Genomic DNA, 19,466 nt, shown 5'->3' with positions numbered 1-19,466 from the left:
TTCTGTATTTTCCGAACTTTGTCTCTAGACTTTAGCAGGGCTCTAGTGTCCCTACTTAGCCATGGTGCATAGTTTGCCTTGACCCTATTTTTTTCTAATGGGTGCAAAACTGTTAAGGACATTTAAGAGAGTACTATTAAAGTCGTTGATGGCCTTGGCTAAACTTAGGGTAAGTAGTGGTTCCCAATTTGTTTGTTTTAGAGTGTAGCTAAGGTTGTGTATGTTTAGTTTATGGTAATCTCTAACTTACCTAAAAGTTATGGGGTTGGGAATGTCAGTACATTTGCATAAGAGGAAAGTGGGAAGATGGTCACTGAGACTATCTGGCAGACAACCTATCTGGTAGTTTTGTTTGGGGCAACTGACTAGTGTCCAATCTAGAATGGATTTTTTATGAGGTTTTTATCAATTCTAGTGGGTTCTTGAATGAGCTGAGAAAAAACATAGATTAATATGATTGGAGGAGTTGTTAGAGTTACAAGCTATCCAGTTGGTGTTTAGGTCACCTAGTAAGATAGTTTTCTGGTGTAGATTCTCTGAGATCCACTGTAATATTTCTTCAATAATGGGGAAGTTATCTCCTGGGGGAATGTAACAGCAGAGAATATTGATTTTTTTGGTGTTGTTTACATATAGAATTGTACTTAAGATTTCAGCATTTTGGAACTTATGTAGAGGGATTTGTAGTGGTTTCATATTGAGAGAATTTTTAAAGAAAATTGCAACTCTACCTCCCTTCTTGCCTACTCTATCCAGTCTTAGGATATTCTATCCTGGTGGGAGAATTTCTTCAATTTGGGTATTGGGTTTTAGCCAGGTCTCAGTGATGGTTAGTATGTCTGGAGAGTAGTGGGTAATAAATGCATGTAGGTCTGGAAGCTTATTGGATATGCTTCTGGTGTTGATGTTGAGAATTAGCAGGTCAGAGTTCTGTTTAGTTGAGAGTGGGGTATTAAGTGGGCCTGGGTTTGGGTGTATGTCTCCTGAAATAAGTAGGTGCTTTGTAATTAGTAGTATGTGTTTAACTATATGTATTATTTTTAGGTTGGATCTGAATGATATCTTAGTACTGTAAGATGTATTCATGTGGAATTTGTGTCTATGAATATTGGTCTGTGTTTAAATAGTGTAGGACTGATTGGAAAATTTATGTGTGGGGTAGTCTTAGTGGAGGTGTGTGTAGTATGGAATAAAATGTTTTCCAGTGGTGTATTAGTGTGTATGCATGTAATGTTTGTTAGGCATGTGAGAGTTAGGAAGAGAAATGCTAAGGTGATTTGTGTATTTTGTGGGAGTAGTAGTTTGGCATGAGGGATGCTAAGGTGCATACGTTGAGGTAGCTGTGATGGCATGGCTAGCTTCTGCTATGTGTTTGGCAGGGGGCTTGGTAGTGGGTGTAGAATTAAGGAGCTAGCTATGGGGTGTGGATTAAGTTAATGTTTAGAGGTAGCTGATTGGTTCAAGGTGTGGTCAGGTGATGAGGGATTAGAATAAAAGTAGGAGTAGTGGGGTCAGGTGGAAATTGGGAGCAGGGTAGGGGAATGGAGTGAGCCCATAGGGCAAATGGAGCAGGTAGAGCCCAGCAGAGAGGTGAGCAGAAAACTATCTGTGCACTGTGCTTGTGCCAGTGTAGGTAGCTGATTTAGGCTGTTGTCTGTGAGTGCTTGTGGTTTTAGCAGGAGATGTACAGTTTCAGGCCTTAAGGGCTCTACATAGTATTTTTAAAAGTGACTGGTGAATGTCTTAGATGTTGGGCTGCTAGTTGGGGAAGAAGGGCTGTCTAATAGTTTTAGGGAGGACAGAGCGGCAGGGGACTGTGGCTGGGTGGGATGGCTTGCTGGCTGATATGGGGAGAGTTGTGGAGTTCTGCTAGTGGAGAACTATGGGTGGAACAGGTGGGCAAGAGGGGGAGTCGGGGTCCCTGCGAGTGTGCACTTTAGCAATAAGCGCCAAAAGAGAGGTGAGTGGGGCAGGACAAGGAAGTGAGATAAGAGAGGTGTTAGCAGGTGTGAATAACTTTTGTTATTCCCACCGCAACAAACCAATTCCAGGCAGGGTCAAGGCTCATTCTATCAGAACCTTGGCTTCATCTGTGTCTTTTTTGGAAAGGATTGGATTCTAGAAGTATGCAAGAAGCACAGAAACATGGTCCTGTTTCCACAATTTTACAAAGCACTATAAACTAAATTCCTTCTCAAGGTCTATGACAGGCTTTACTAAGACCATTCTTTAGGAGCCCCTGGACCCTCATCTTTCTTCCTTCCAGTCAGTCTAAAATATTGTAACCTTCCCATATAGCTAAGGCTATTGCAGCAGTGATCATTATGATGAACATAGTACAGTTTTGTAAAAGTAATCTTACCATAACAGTAGATGTTCGAATGGTCACTGCTGTCGTCATTGCTACTCCCTTCATCTCCCTTATTTCTGTATGTCTGTTATGCCAGGATGTAGACCTTTATTTTTATTTTCCTAAGACTGTCCTTTTTGAGCTTTAGATTCACTTTCTTGGCTGGCATGAAAGCTCTGAAGAGAATTGGCACCCAAACATGATGTCTTAGTCTGCTCAGCTCAAACTGATTAATGGTTTGGGCGCATGGAAGGTGCTCTGAGGGTTTGCAAGCTGGCCTCTGATTATATCCTTAGCATGATATAACCCATATATCTATGGCCACTGCAGCATCGATCATTTGAGCATCTAATTTTATGGTATGTTTACTTAAATAAATGTACTTTATACGTGTATCTAATCTATCATCATCATCTTCTTTCGGCTGTTCCCGTTAGGGGTCGCCACAGCAGATCACCTGTTTCCATTTCTTCCTGTCCTCTGCATCTTGCTCTGTCACACCAACCACCTGCATGTCCTCTCTCACCACATCCATAAACCTTATCTTAGGCCTTCCTCTTTTCCTGTTACCTGGTAGCTTCATCCTTAGCATCTTTTTCCCAATATACTCAGCATCCCTCCTCAGCACATGTCCAAACCAACATAATCGTGCCTCTCTGGCTTTGTCTCCAAACCTTCCAACCTGGGCTGACCCTCTAATATACTTATTCCTAATCCTGTCCACCCTCATCACACCCAGTGCAAATCTTAAACATCTTTAATTCTGCCACATCCAGCTCAAACTCCTGCCTTTTTGTCAATGCCACTGTCTCCAACCCATATAACATAGCTGGTCTCACTACCCTCTTGTAGACCTTCCCTTTCACTCTTACAGGTACTCGTCTGTCACAAATCACTCCTGACACTCTTCTCCACCCACTCCATCCTGCCTGTACTCTCTTCTTCACCTCTCTTCCACACTCACCATTACTCTGAACTATTGACCCTAAGTATTTAAACTCATCCACCTTCGCCACCTCTACTCCTTGCATCCTCACCATTCCTCTATCCTCCCTCTCATTCACACACATATATTCTGTCTTAGTCCTGCTAACCTTCATTCCTCTTCTCTCTAGAGCATATCTCCATCTCTCTATATTACGTGCATCTAATCTATAAGTATTAATATTAGTACAGTACAAACAAAAACATAGTTTTCTATTAAGGTTGTTAATTGAAACTTATTCCTCCATGTAGTAGAGTCCAAAATCTAGTTAACTACAGGCCATATAAGGCAATCATTACTTCAGATAATATGGAACTTCTTCAGATGTACACTGATTGATATATTTAAGCACCAAATACTTACAAGTGAATACAAATGATTACAGACATGAATTGGTAAAAAGCTTCATCTTGTATTCTTGGGTTTTGTTTCCATCAGTGTCTACTCACCTTTCATTTGACATTTAGCAAGATAATTTTAATGGACATTACTGCAGGGCACACCTGAGAAGAAATACTTCTGTCTACAAAATGTAACTGGCTAAAAATAAATAAAACATGCTACTTTTCCATGTTATATGCTTGCATGTTTGCTCTACCATTGATCCGAATGCAGTGTAATTATTAATGTGATCATCTCACTGAGAGGTAGGTCTCTGAACACAGGTACATGGCAAATCTTGATCTTGTACAACGAAGTATGCTGTGCAGTGCTTTACATGATATGAACACCAGCATTTGTCTTCTGTAGATGTAATGCATTATTGTCCTCTTCCAGTCTTGCAAGTTCAGTTTCATGCACTCCAAAAGTGTCATTCTTTCGTCTTCCGGTCCTCCTCGACAAAAAGAACAGATGCTGTCATCAATGGCATGACTCTGGGATGGAATGCCTTGCTGATGTGATAATCTTTGTAAAATGTTTTATCTCATATTAAACACAAGTACACAAGCACATAGAGTTAAGCACACTGTGGTTCAAAGAATCATGAGTACACACAACACAGCATGCATACACTTGTGTTTGAACAGAAACACACACACACACACACACACACACACACACACACACACACACACACACACACACACACACACACACACACACACACACACACACACACACACACACACACACACACACACACACACACACACACACACACACACAAAACTCCCCTATGGACCCACTGAGGTTTTGCTGTGAAATGATACTGCTCTCACATCACGGACAATCACCAATTGGCAAAGATGACAAGGACACTTCCCAGACTTTTCACTTCCACGTTAGGATCCCACAGAGACTCATCTGTCTGACCTCTGTTTGTATTCAAACATAAGAGCATTTCTGTTGAAGACACAGTTCCCTTGTTTTAGCATGAATGTGCACCGAAGCTGGATTCATGTGATGTAACATGTTGATTCTTTCTCAACCAACTCTGAACTAACACACAGATGTCAAACTCCTTCCAAACTAGAACATTATTTTTTAGGCATAACCCCCCCCCCCCTCACCCCCACCCACACACACATACACACACAATGGATCTATATTATGCCGCTGAAAAACCTTGACAGTGAACATCACTTTGTCGACACGTATTCAGTGAAATTTGCTGAATACTTAAAGGGCAAACAAATACTTGCCCCGCAACCCAACTGAGCTAAATCTGGCTAAACCAACCCCCTCCCATGTGGGGGGGGGCTGCACCCCACACCACCTTCCAAATGAAATATAACAACTCTCAGATCACACTACAGTAGAGAAAATGGCAAACTTATGTGGCTGGCCAACTATTTCTTTGCCCGTTAAATATTCAGTGAATCGCGGAAGTGAATTTTGCTAAATATTTGTCAACAAAGTGGTGTTCTCTGTCAAGGTTTTTCAGCAGTGTAATATAGACCCCACACAATATGGATGCTGGATGGATGATGAGATGTAGGCCTTTGTAGTTTCTCACCGTCTTACATTGTACAAAATTTAAAGAAGAGCTGTTTTATCCTCCATTTTATGCTTTGAAGACATCTACATCATTCTGGCTTAAAGACTCCAGTAGTTTCCATTTTCTTCCTTCCTTCCTTCTTTTGCTAGACTTTTCATCTGTGCTGTACCTTATTCTTCCCTCTCTCATTACAGCTTATTTAAAACATTTTGAGGTAAGACGTCATGCACTTATAACCATCTGGAAATTTTCCTTAAGCCCACATACATTCTGTTCTTTGGCTCACTAAATAGCTTACCATGCAAGCTACCTTTCTGGTAGTTCTTCCCTTTACTTATTCTGTACATTAACAGAAAACATCTTTCTATGTATACCTATCTACAACACACTTTTCTGAACAGCAGGCACTAGTTTGTAATCAATCACTACAGAGAGTACCCAGCACATGATCAGATGATAAATATCATTGAATCTTCTTTCCTTTACTGCATTTTGTATTAGATTGCCTGCAGTCAAAGGCATGACATTTTTTGTGATGCATTCTTATTGACAATAATACCTGATTAAGACAACGCCTAAGTATATCATTTTCATTTACCAGCTTTCTGTAATAAAGAAATGGTTAAAGGGATCTCCTATTTACATTCAAAGGAAAGTATGTACTCATTTGAATTTAGTTCATCTTAATTAGTGTAACTGTTTACACCAATGAAATCATCCAGTAAATGCCTTCCTTTATGAAACATTTTTTTTCATTTTTGAATGCATAGTTGGACCTGCTGTGGCCTATCATACCATAATCAGATCCAATTAAAGTGGTGACATGTTGTTATTTTTGATTACAGCTGTAATATTAATGCCCTTTACTTTAGATTAGCAAGCGTAGAAACACACATGTACCTGCGCACAGATATACATACACATACACATGCACACACGTGCACACACACACACACACACACACACACACACACACACGCACGCACGCACGCATGCACACACACAGACACTCTCAAATCTTCATATCTTACAAAGCATTCAGATCACAATAGTTCACTGCCTTCCTGCTAGAAGTGATTATATTTGGCAGTTTATCTTTCTCTGCTAAACATAATTTCTCCGAGAAGGCCAGCACTCATCTTGGGACTGTGTGGGGGTGGTCACGGGGGTGGACAGAGATGGAGTATAATTTAAAGCTGGCTGCCACGAGCTGTCATTTAGTAACACTATACAAAACAGTAGAAGAGAGTTCATGCCTGCAGCAGATCACAACAGACGTAACAAATCACTGATAATTATTTTTCCACATTTTCTTTACAGATAAAGCTGGTGAATATCAATTCGACTGACATTGCTGATGGAAGACCTTCTATTGTGCTTGGTTTGATCTGGACCATTATTTTATATTTTCAGGTATGTGTTTTAAACATCTCAAGTCTAAGAATGTGTTTATTTAGAGATGACTCAATGCAAATGCCTTTATTTCTTCAGAACAAACGATCTGTATTTTAGAATTTCTATAAATTATAATGCTTAGAATAGCCTTGGGCCACTTATATGTTAATGCTTATTCATTTAATAACATCCTGGGAAATAATAAGTGGATGTTTTATGTCAGTGACGTTAACATTTAGAAGGGGTATATCTGGATGTACCTGCTTTCTAAGCAGCAATGGTTTCTGCATATAGGAACTAGTTCAACTAGTCTAATGGCAATAAGACAGTGCTTCCCCTCTCTGTCTCTGTCTGTATATATTCTTTTCATGGAAGCTTCATCAATTGTTTTTTATAGCATTCTTCATCTTTTTTGAAGCAGTAATATACTAGCACTTTTTCCTGGCTTTTACATATTTACATTTGTTCAGTTTTTGAGATTATTGCAGGATGTTTGTGTGTTTCCTAGTCTTTCTGAGACTATACTACTTTTCAATTGGCAGAAAAGGATGTTGGAAGCAATTAGAAGAATATTTGTCAGAATGTGTTTAAAAGCAAATAAATTCCTATAGCAGAAATATCATGTCAGTAATGATATAAACTGGTGCCATGTTAAAAAAGCTGATTTTAAGTATGGAAATTATTTGCTGATTACTTTAATATATTATATTTTATTTTATTTGCATAAAAATTACAGATTTGCTGGTCAACACAGTCATTTGACAATGGTTCTTAGTGAATAATATCACATGTAAATTGATATCAATAAATAGTAATAATCCCATTTGGATATTTAGTCATCAGTACTTAACTTCAGATGCTAACTGTGTAATTGAATTGCTATGACCTAGACCTATTTAAAGTTACAAGAGCATGGTAATATACATATTACAAATAGTGCACACGCAAGTACAATTAGTTTAACATGCACATGAATAGACAGAAAAGTCAGCAAGTCAAATGGAGCACGTCAAATGGCATCAGAAATACTCAGTCTAGGGATTCAAATCTCTTGTGCAACATCAACAGAATGGTTTGTTGGGACAGGTATATTTCACACACGATACTGCTGCCTTCAAACAGATTTCCTATCCTCATAAATCAAAGTTCATCCCCATCCATATTCAGGCACAACTTGTATCTATGGATGGGAAATAGAACATTTACCACAGGACTGCTCTCTGTACTACTAATGGACAGAGGTAGCTCCTAAATATTTTGTACCATGCATGGGTCCCCTCATTTTATCTATGCTATAATCCCAGTTGTTGTCATTATGGGTAATATATAATTATTGACAAGATCCAAGATGTTATTCCCCCATTGAGTACTCTAATTGTTCCTGGGTGTTTGTATTAACAAGGTCCAGTTTATAGTTGGATAGCTTAGATCACCTAGGAAAGTAATATTGGGCTTAATACTGTTTGATTCTAGTTCCTGTAGATAGGCGTTGTTGCATTTCTTGTGTCATAGAGGGAGTTCTGTAACTAGTTGACATATGGTACAGGACCTTTCTGGTGATTATATGAACATTAAGAAGCTCTAATGCATCATGCTGCCTTACCGGCCTTGATTTGATTTTCTGGATGAAGATTGAGACACCTCCACCTTTTTCCCCTCCTGCACAGTAACTGATCCAAACATGTGGATGGCATTATAGCCCTGCACAGCCAGGGTCCTCTCTGCTATTTTAAACCATGTCTCAGTCACTGTGCAGATGTCAATTTCCTCCAGGGTGAAAAGGGCTTCAAGGGAGTTGAGTTTCTTTTTTAGGCTTCTAGCGTCGATCAGTAACCGCTTCATATTTTCCTTTGCTTGTTTCATAATGTTGACATATTTATCAGGTTGACATTGCCTAAAAAAGCACTATGGAGGTGGACAATGTCATTGCCAATAATCAAAACCCTAGAGGGGACAGATGCAGGCCATCCCTGGTGAAGCAGCAAGGTCTGCCGATCACATCCTTCCAGGCTGACAAATATTGGACTCCTTTTGAATGACACTAAAAACAAAGCCAATGATTTTTGCTCATATCCCATATGTTATCAGTAAAAAAATATTATATTGACTAGATTATACTGATGTAGCCTCAATTATTATCATTTGTTAGACTCTGTTCTAATTTCTTAGTTAAGTTTTGATTATAGACTGTACATTTACAGATAAGTCCAATATTTACATTTGATATATGGTGACGCCAATAGGCTTGGTGAGCTTAAAGATCATCTCCAGGAATGCCCTGTATACTCACTGAAATGTAACCCCTATCCCAAGTGATTGTATCTGTGTATTCGGCTTCATCCTGTACTCCTCAAGATGTGTGTACCCATCCTCCAGTGCCTGTACCGTCAATTACCTGAGCTGCTAATCAAACTCAGGTCACTTTGCCTGTAGTCTGGGCTTTACTCATGTGTACCTCAACACTATATCTTCTGAGTTCTCTACACACAGCAGAATTTGTCTTGTTTTACTAAATAGAGAAATTGTGTTAAATAATTATGCAAAAATGAAAAAAAAAAGATAATATTGGGAAAAGAGGGTTAGATATGAACAAGGTGATTCTTCAGTGGTTTGGAAACTGCTTTATCAGATGTCTGGATCTGAAAATAAGACTGAAATTGGAGCCATTTCTTTGGTAATCGGAATGCTAGATATAAAGTCACTAAAATAAGTACATATTTCAACCATTATTTTGTCATAACTGGTGGTGGGAGGAAGTACCCTATACCTAGGAGGCTTTATTCTTGCTTATTTGATTTTAAGTTAATACTTAAATCACAGTTTTATGAGGCTGTGACTTATAGTGAAACAAAATCATACTCTGTCTAAAACAGAGTGCATATTCACTTTTTTTTTTTAAAACTTGGTACGTGTAGACGTTTTGGTCTACCCTATCACTCACATATTTAACTCATGTATACCATTTGGAACATTCCCAACTGATGGAAATCTACCATCTTAGTTCCAATTAATACAAATTGTGGCAAATATAAAATTTCAACTTAATGATGTATGTACTGCCCTTCTTGATCTGTTGAACAGTTATGGGATCAAATTGAAGGTAACAATTTGTTGGATGCATTTCAGGATGTTTTTTTTTTTTTTTAAGCAGGCATCTGACTATCATGTAAGTAATAACTGTTGTGGAGGACGTGTATAAAGCATATAATGACATAAATGGGATTATATTTCAAACTATCATATGTATTTGAGTCAGTTGGATTTGTAAAAAAATATTTTGACCTCTATTGGTAGAGTGGGTGTAGCTAGTCTCACATGAAAATAGATTTGATCTCATTTCAGAGGCCATAAGAACATGACATAGAATGGTAAAGCTCTGCCTCTCCCTTTAATTCTTGGAAAAGGTATTCTTGTGTCTCCTTTATAGTTTTTATTGATACCTTCAGACAGTTAACATTCCATTCCAATTAGTTGTCTTTGTTGATGACATAACTTTGTTATGCCATAGCACACTCATTGTTTCTACAAAATGTTTCTTACTCAAAACCTAATATAATTTACCAGTATATCTGCTGCAAACTCTAGCAATTATGTTTTTCAAGGATCCTCCTGTTGATTGTATTGTTTCCCATGACCTTATATAAATTGTTCATCTTACTCTGTTAAACTGTCAACATTAATTTTGATTCATGACTCAGTTTTATTGAAAACATTAATACAGTAAGCAAGTCAATTTACCACATATTGGATATTTTACATTTATTACCTGCAGAAAATAAAAATTATTTGTGAACTTTGCTTACAAAGTTTTTATTGTTATCTATATATATTCATTATGCTCCCTGTTATATGAAGTATGGAATAAATTACAGATCTTCTACCATTTATAGAGCATTATATAACTGATCTTCTGTATTTTACATGACATTAGATACCATTATCACATATATTCAGAATCTGTATACATGCTCTGCATGCTAAAATGTGGGTTACAGTAGATACAGTGGCTAATAAATGTATTCATTTGATATTGTGTCCAACTACTTTATACAGATAGCAAAGAGAAATCCTAGTTTAGCTGCTGTTTTTAATGAGGGAGATGCCTTGTTTTCTGTATGGTACGTAATTAGTATCTATGATTTTTAGAACTACTAAAATATTTTAGGATGTTTAGTATCATATTTCTTTTACTCATTTTAGGCAGGTTTGTAATATATACTAAAGCTTTCCTTTTATATTTCTTTTACTGCAGCTGCATATTATGATATTATTGTTTATTGTAACACAATATCCTGTAAAAAGTGATTGCCTACAAATTTCAAGTATAAAATTAAATTAAATTAAATTAATGCTGTATTGACTTAGAATGCAACCAAGACTATTGAACAGTCAGCATAATTTTCAAAAATATCATTGTCTTCTCATCACTCATTTTGTTTGTACTAGTCTTTACTTTAGCTCTGTGCTTTGTAGTTTACATTACAACATTCCTAGTTTGCTCTGAATTACTCTGTGACTGTCCTGCTAAAGTATACAGGCTTTAAGCCTCATAAACATGAGAATAATATTATCTGCAGCTTTATGAATTATAGCCTGTATGACTATGTGAATATATGAACTTGTGAACAAGGAAATTACTCTGCATCAACATGAAAGTACTTGGCTTCATGAACAAGTAGATGCTTTCTTTAGTGACCAATGCATACTGTCCATGGCAAACTGATACTCCATCTGCACACCATGTATTCAAAAATCATTCACAACTTTTCAGAAGCAGTTTTTTTTGTCTTTAGTACATAGTTCCTCAATCCTTTATGATTTATGACATTTATGTTATCTACAATTAACATTTTCAGCTTCATCAATACATACACACACACACACACACACACACACACATGCATGTAACATTCATAAATACCACCATAACAGGAACAGGTAAGCAAAAACTGAGGGCAATGCTACTCAATGCTAGAAGTCTAAATTTCAAAATGCACTCACTCGAGGCACTCCTTAAAATGGAGAACATCGATATCTGTGCAGTTTCTGAGACCTGGTTCAGGGCTCCAGAGAGCACCCCTGCACTACCAGGCTATAACTCATACCACACTTTTCGGCCATCTAACCTGGACCAAAACACCAAAGGTGGGGGTGTGTCCATATTCATTAAGGATATCCACACCTCCAGGCTAGTTGCTCAGCATAATGCATCCGAGGTTATCCAAGTGCAACTAACTCTTGGCAAAACTGCAATCCAAATTGTAGCTTGCTACAGATCCCCCACCATGCCCCAGGATTCCCACTCCTCTTTTCTTGATGTACTGGAAAATATTAGGGTTCAACCAAACACCCTAATAATGGGCGACTTCAACTACCCCACCATTAACTGGGAAAACTACTCATGTACTAACTCCTTAGTGCAACGCTTTCTGGAATTCATAAACTCCAATGCCCTAGATCAACTTAGCCACACCCCCACCAGGGGCAACAATATCCTAGACCTAGTCATTACCAACATGAGTGACTGGTGTTCCACACCCGAAGTCAACTCCTCCTTGGTCCGATCTGACCATAAGCTAATCACCCTTGATATCCACATCCCACCCCCACCCCCCATTAAGGAACCACAGTAAGAAATTTCTCCAAAGCCAACTTCATGATTCTTAAGACAGAAGTAGTGAACTTCATGACACCCATGCAGATGGACAATACAGTTACAACTGCTGAATCCTACACAAATGCGCTCTATAAGCACCTACATAAGTGCATGGATCGTGCTATCCCAAACAGAACCAAGACGCTATCCTCCAAAAAAAGGAAGCCAATCTGGTGGTCCCCTGCCATAAACAAACTGTACAACAGAAGGAAGAAACTGTTGCAAAAGAGAGTAAAATCCCATGAGTGGAGGAGCTCCCTGGTCAGCCTCAGTAAGAAGCTGAGATCACTAATAAGATCCTCCAAAGCTAGCTACGAAAATAAAATTGCCACTAATTGCAAGGACAACCACAAAGCATTCTATAGCTATGTCAAGAATCTCAATGGCAACACCCAGATGTGCTCTGAGTTACAGCGCAAAGGCATGAAAATTACAGAACCAACTGATATTGCCAACATCCTGGCAGATAGGTTCAGTGCTAACGTTACCCCCCCCCTTACCCCCTAAAGAGCCCATATCTATACAGGAAGAATGCAGAGTCCCTGTAATCACAACTACGCAGGTGAAAGCTGCACTCTCTAAAGCCAAAATCACAGAATCCATGGGACTGGACAACATCCCAGGCTGCATTTTACATGAACTTCAGAATGAACTGGCTCCCCACTTAAGCACCATATTCAATAATAGCCTCGCATCAGGCTTTGTGCCCATTGAATGGCACACAGCAACAGTTATCCCACTCCACAAAGGGGGAGCCACCACTGATCCTGGGAACTATAGACCTATTAGCCTGACGAGCCTGGTCTGCAAAGCCATGGAATGTATCATCATGGAACTCATAAACAAAGACATTGGTAACCTCCAAACTCTGGATCCCACCCAGTTCGGGTTTGTGAAAAGCAGATCATGGCTCCTGAACCTGATCAACTTCTTTGAGGCAGTCACCAAAGCCGTAGATGAGGGTAATGTGGTTCACACAGCCTATCTTGACCTCGCCAAGGCTTTCGACACCATCCCCCATTCTGGAATTATAGCTAAACTCAATAAACTAGGCATAAATCCCTACGTCACAAGATGGGTTGCCAACTGGCTCACTGACAGAACCCACACTGTAAAAGTTGCAGACTCCAAATCTGAGCTCAAACCAGTGACAAGTGGAGTACCACAGGGTTCCGTCCTGGGGCCGCTCCTGTTTGGTATCTACTTCACTGAAGTACAGGCTAACACAGAAGGCCTCTGGCTAATGAAGTTCACAGATGACTGCAAACTAGGAGCCATAGTCAAGTCCCCAAATGATGTGAACATCCTACAGAAGGGCCTCTCTGAGACAGATGCCTGGTGTCACAGCCATGGCCTCAAGCTCAATGCCAAAAAGTGCAGTGTCATCCCCTTTGGTAAAAACTCTGTACCCATGAACTACCACATAGGCAGCAATCTACTTAACACCGAATGCGTGATAAGAGACCTTGGGACCCAGGTGGACAGTAGTCTCTCTTTTGATAGTCACATCGCAACAGTAGTCAGGAAGTCCTTCTACGTGGCACACCTCATCATAAAAGGGTTCTCGTCCAGGAAAAAAGAGGTCATTGTTACCCTTTACTCATCACTCATTAGACCCATTATAGAGTACAACGCCCCTTTTGGAATGTACCTCACAAGACATCTGCAGCAGCTGGAAAGGCCACAGAAGTACCTCACAAAGAGGATTACTGGACTCAAACAAATGCCCTACACTGACCACCTCAAAAAACTCCAGCTTTACTCCGTAGCATATCACCTACTCAGAGGTGATCTCTGCCTAACATATAAAGCTATGTCAAACCCAGAGCTGTTAGACATGCTACACCTAAAGAAATCCCAATCCCTCCGAGCCACACGCTTTAGGGATCTAAACCTTGTCACCACAATAAACAGGACATGCTGGAGGGATAGAGTCCTATCCCAGAGATTTCCCATACTCTGGAACAGGCTACCCATCTATGTCAAGCAAAGTTCTTCATTAGCACTCTTCAAGAAAAATCTTGATGAGTGGATGGGAAATAGGAAATACACCCTGGGGATCACTTCTGTGTCTCTGCTCATCAGTGGCACAGGAAAATAACTTTCTTGGGTGGCATAAGCCAGGATACCTTGTTGGCTAGGCTTGCATAGGTCCTTGGGCCGATAGCCTAGTACCTACCTATGAACCTTCCCTGCATCTGTGTTATAGATTGAACTGTCTGAACTTTTCTTTGCATCAGTTATTTGTAAAACACTTTCATGCCTAATATCTTTTTTCGTAGATTTACATATTTTGAGAAATAATTCAGTAAACCACATTTTCTACATTCCTTATTCTGTAATAGAGAAAATGATCCTGATTGCTTGTAATCACGTCTGGAGTAACGTGGACTCTGCTCATTTGATTTATTTATTCTGCTCTGTCCATCAAGGTGAATTAATATGGCTACATTAACCTCTTTCATCTTTTTGGTTTTCTTGAGACACCAGCTGTAGCTCAAAAAAAAGGTTAAATTTTCCAGCCATTGTTTCCAGCTTTCTGGTAGATTTCATTGAGTGTCCAAGGATTTTAGTGTGGTTCATAGTAAAGTCAGTGCCATGATTAAACAGTTATTTGATATAAGGGTAATGACATCACTTTATTGAAATTTGCTCTACTCTCCAATATTTTGATGCAATAATTAAATGCTCAGTGTAAAGAAAGAAATTGCTGCTATGATTATTATTATTATTATTATTATTATTATTATTATTATTATTATTATTATTGCTGTTATTATAATTTTCTCTTAAAATAGTTGGATTTCCTATGAGAACTCCATGCATGTATACTGCAGGTGCAGAGTTCTGATTTATTTAAAGAAAAACATCATCAGATTTGGCTGAACTATTTTGAAAATAGCCCAGCATTTATCCACACATTTCCATAGTGAATAAGACTACTGTATGTTATTGCAGGCCCTGCTGCCATTTTGGGACAGTAAGAATAACCTATATATGGTGGAAGCTTGTCAAGTTAGTTGAATCCACAAACACCCTTTGTAAGTGAATCAAACTTTATCATGTGAGTTGTGCCTGAGGCAACCTGATTCAAATGTGAAAGAATGCGGAGTGACTTGTGGATGGAACTGTGAGCATGGGAGAATGTTTTTTTTAATTTAAGCTTTTTTCTAATATGTATGCCACTGCCTGCCTGTCCATAGAATGGTATTGTGTGTGTGTGTGTGTGTGTGTGTGTGTGTGTGTGTGTGTGTGTGTGTGTGTGTGTGTGTGTGTGCTTCTAATGTCTAATGTCTAATAACACTGACCTGAAATACATCACTATAGCAACTATTTATGTTTATTCTTCTATATGATCACACTCAAACACCTGAGGAATACCCAGTCATAGGAGTAGCTGTAATTTAGTGCGTTTGTGTGTGTGTGTCTATGTCTGGGTGTTTCTAGGAGAAGCTGCAGTTGGTTGGCTGTATGTTAAGACAGCATTGAGATGAAATACTTTACTTGCCCATTATTTGTGTAATTATTCATTTAATCAAAATTAGACATGTTAAATGTACACAGTCATATAAGTGGCTGTAAGCAATGAGTACATCTTTGTGTGAATATGTGTCTGGGTCTGTGTATGTTTAGATTTAAGTGTTTATGTGTGTAGGGAGTTTCAGTGTGCTGCACTGAATGAGACTGATAGAAATTTCATGAAACACATTGCTGTTGTCAATAAGTATTGTTATTATTTTATTTATGTATATTCCACTATCAAATATCTAAGGAGTACACAGTCAAATGAGTACTTATAATTGTTGTGTATCTTTCTATGGATGAAAATGACTGCCCTGCTGTTATTTTTTCAAGTTAAACAGTTATTATTATGTCTTATAAGACTATTGTGCATTTGGGTTAAGCAAGTTGGAATACCACAATGTGGCTGTCATTTCTGTTAAGCAAAAAAAAAATACATTATTGTGGCCATTACATTTTAACATTACCAGATTTCTAAGGAGTGCACGGCTAGCAAAGTGCTTATAATTGCAGGCTGTCTATGGATGACAGTGACTGTGAAAGTGACTGACCCAGGTATTTTGTGGTGAAGTAAGTTGCCATTATTCTGGCATTGCAAGACTTATGCATTTTTGTATGCAGCTGGTTGATATACTTTACTGTACTCATAATCTGTGTGAAGCAAAACTAAGTACATTGCAAATAGACATAAGAGGTTCACATAATAAACAATGTTGTTATAATTGTTGGGAACTGAAGCAGCCTGTGGATGATATTGACTGTGAAAGCATCTGTTCCAGCTGTAATTTGCTCAATTACACAGTCATTATTTTAGTTTTGCAGGACTAATGTGTATTTGTATGAAGAAAGTCACAGTAAGTTACCATGGCTATTTTTTGTGTGAAGCAAAGTTGAACTACTTTACAGTGCCATTATTGTTTACCAAATTCAGACATCAGAGATGTGCACAGTCAACAAAGTTGTACCTGCTGGGTACAGGGTCTGTCTGTTGATGACAGTGACTGAAGCCACTTACATTTTATTCAAATAAACAAACATTTTTTTTCTGGATTTGCAGGACTAATGTGTATTTGTGTGAAGCAATGTGGAATATTAATTGTGGGTACTGTTTAGTGAAACAAATCAGAAACAAGTTACTGTGGCCATTACTTTTATCAGCATCTGAATCTGAGAAATACAGTGTCAACAGAGTGCCTATAACTGCTGGGTATAAGGCACTTACATGCATGAAAGTAATTGGCTCTGCTGCCATTTATTCCTGTTAAATTGTATTTAATATAGTTTTGCAAGAATAAATTACATTTGTGTGACATAATACAAAGTACTTTTGCAGTGTTTACTGACAGTGTGAAGCAAATTTGAAATACATTACTGTGGCCACTATTTTATCATAATCACACCTATGATGTGTACACAGTCAGCAAGATGGGCATAATCTCGGGATACTTGGACTCTCTGTGGATGGAGGCGCCTGATCTTGTCATCATCTGCTGAAGTTTAACTGTCATTATTAATGCTTTTCTTGACTAGTCTTCATTTGTGGAGAGCAAATTAAAATGTTTTATTGTTGATTTTGTTGAAAAACAGATGAAATACATAACTGTGGTGATTTTTATTACAGCTAGACATCAGAGGTGTTCACAATCACCAAATTATGTGTAATTGATGGGTAAGGAGATTGTCTGTGGTTGACTATTACTGACACACTGCTATCATTTGTTAAAGTAAACAGTGTCTTTCTGGCTTTAATAGACAAATATGTACTTGTGTGAAGCAAGATGGAGTGTTTTACTGTGGCTTCTGTCAATGCGAAACAGATTTGAAATACAATATCGTGGCAATTATTTTTATTACAATCTGACATCTCAGTTAATTAGGTCAAAATGTCTATAAAGTATTGGCTTGAGATGCTATCTGTGGATAAAAGTCACTGACCCGTCTGTCATGTTGTAAGGCTAAACAGCCTTTAATCTGGCATTGCAGGAATAATGTGTATTTGTATAATAAGCTTGAATAATTTACTGTGCTGACTGCCTGTGTGAAATAAATTTGAAATGCATTACTCTGGCATGGTGTATTAAAAACAGACAACTGAGGTATGCACAGTGAAGAAACTGTCTATAATTGCTGTGTGTGGGAGCTGTCTGCAGATGATAGTGATTGTGACACTGATGTCATTGGCTCAAGTAAGCAGTCATTATTCTGTTTTTTTTTTCAGGCTTAATGTGTACATATGTGATACCGTTGCCCTTTTTTGTCAAGTTTAGACATCTGCACTATTCACAGCCAGCAGATTGTCTTTATTTGGTACTGGATTTTACTGTGTCTCAAAATGGCTGAAAGAGTCATTAATCTGTTTTGATAGAACTATTGTGCATTTGTGAGAAACAGGATGGAATACTATACTATGTGCATTTTGTGGACATAAGCAGAACTCTGAGGAGTGCACAGTTAGTAAAATGGCTGCAATTGATAGGTATAGGAGCTGTATGTAGTTGAATGTAGGTATTTAGTTGTGGGGTTGTTGCTGTGTAAGTGAAATAAGTTTACCATAATTTTTTTTTACTTTCTATCACAGTCAAACATCAGTATTCTCCATAAAAATATCTAAACCTCTACATCTGAATATCACTGAATTCAAGGACTTCGAATGTACAAATCTTCTAAAATTCTATGACAAAGTCTGCAAATCACATATAGCTATATTATGCAAATCATTGCAGAGTACTTATGCAGATAAATTTTGTTTTCACCTGATTAAATGTATTAGCATAGCTGTCCCAACTAGACCAAAACAAAATAGGAAATTTAAGAGCAGACCAGCATGGTGTTTACTGAGCATAAATAAACTATACAGTAAAAGAAAAAAAACACCTAATTGAAGTCCCTCAAATCAAAGATAACATGAAAAAGTTATCAAAGGATTTGAAAAATGCCATCAGGAATACAAAGGCATCCCATGACGACAGACCAGTATCAAAAACTGAAGACAAGTACAAATCATAATTTGATTACTTCAGCAAGGTAAGGAATAACACCTTGTAATTCTCATTAGAGCTCATTCAAAATGAAAACATGCATATTTCTAAAGGTTGCAACTCTCAGTTAGCACCAAAGAACATTTGGTAAACGTGCTTTCTAAAATTAGTAATATATTTTCCATGGTCCCTGATAATATACCCAGCTACTTAATAAGCAGCACTAATAAAAAAGTGCTAACAGACCCACTCCTTAATCTAGTCAACCTGAGCTTAGCAGCTGGCTTTGTCTCAGATATGGGGCACAGCTGAGGTGATGCCACTATGCCACTTCATAAGAGTGGCTGCACCACTGACTCCAGAGATTACAGAATTATCAGTCTGACAAGTGTCATAAGAAAAACGACTGAACATATCATAATGGAACCAATTAATGTTGGTATCAAAAATCATATTAGGCTTGACCCTTAGCAGTTTGGCTTTATCATGGGTAGATCCTGTCTGATGAATCCGGTAAACTTCAGTGAGAGGGTGACACAGCCAGTGGACAGTAAGCATGCTGTCCATACATTGTACCTTAACATTGCCAAGACATTTGATACTATACGTCATGCCAATGTAATAAACAAACGAAATGCCTT

The 19,466-nt window shown here is 38.2% G+C and overlaps 1 protein-coding gene across 1 annotated transcript in view; it reads left to right on the top strand.

The window, feature by feature from the left end:
* The window catches only part of LOC122793396 (nesprin-1-like), an 876,647-nt gene that overhangs the window by 113,107 nt on the left and 744,074 nt on the right, over window positions 1-19,466 (top strand). The window contains exon 5 of the mRNA XM_044061803.1: window positions 6,595-6,687. Coding sequence (XP_043917738.1) covers window positions 6,595-6,687 — 93 coding nt within the window. The remainder of the gene's footprint in view (window positions 1-6,594; window positions 6,688-19,466) is intronic.

The sequence above is a fragment of the Protopterus annectens genome, chromosome 1.part0 (assembly GCF_019279795.1).
Source record: "Protopterus annectens isolate FY-2018-M chromosome 1.part0, PAN1.0, whole genome shotgun sequence".
Taxonomy (NCBI): Eukaryota; Metazoa; Chordata; order Ceratodontiformes; family Protopteridae; genus Protopterus; species Protopterus annectens.
The sequence above is the reverse complement of the archived record's forward strand: the minus strand, read 5'-3'. Positions and strand labels throughout refer to the sequence as shown.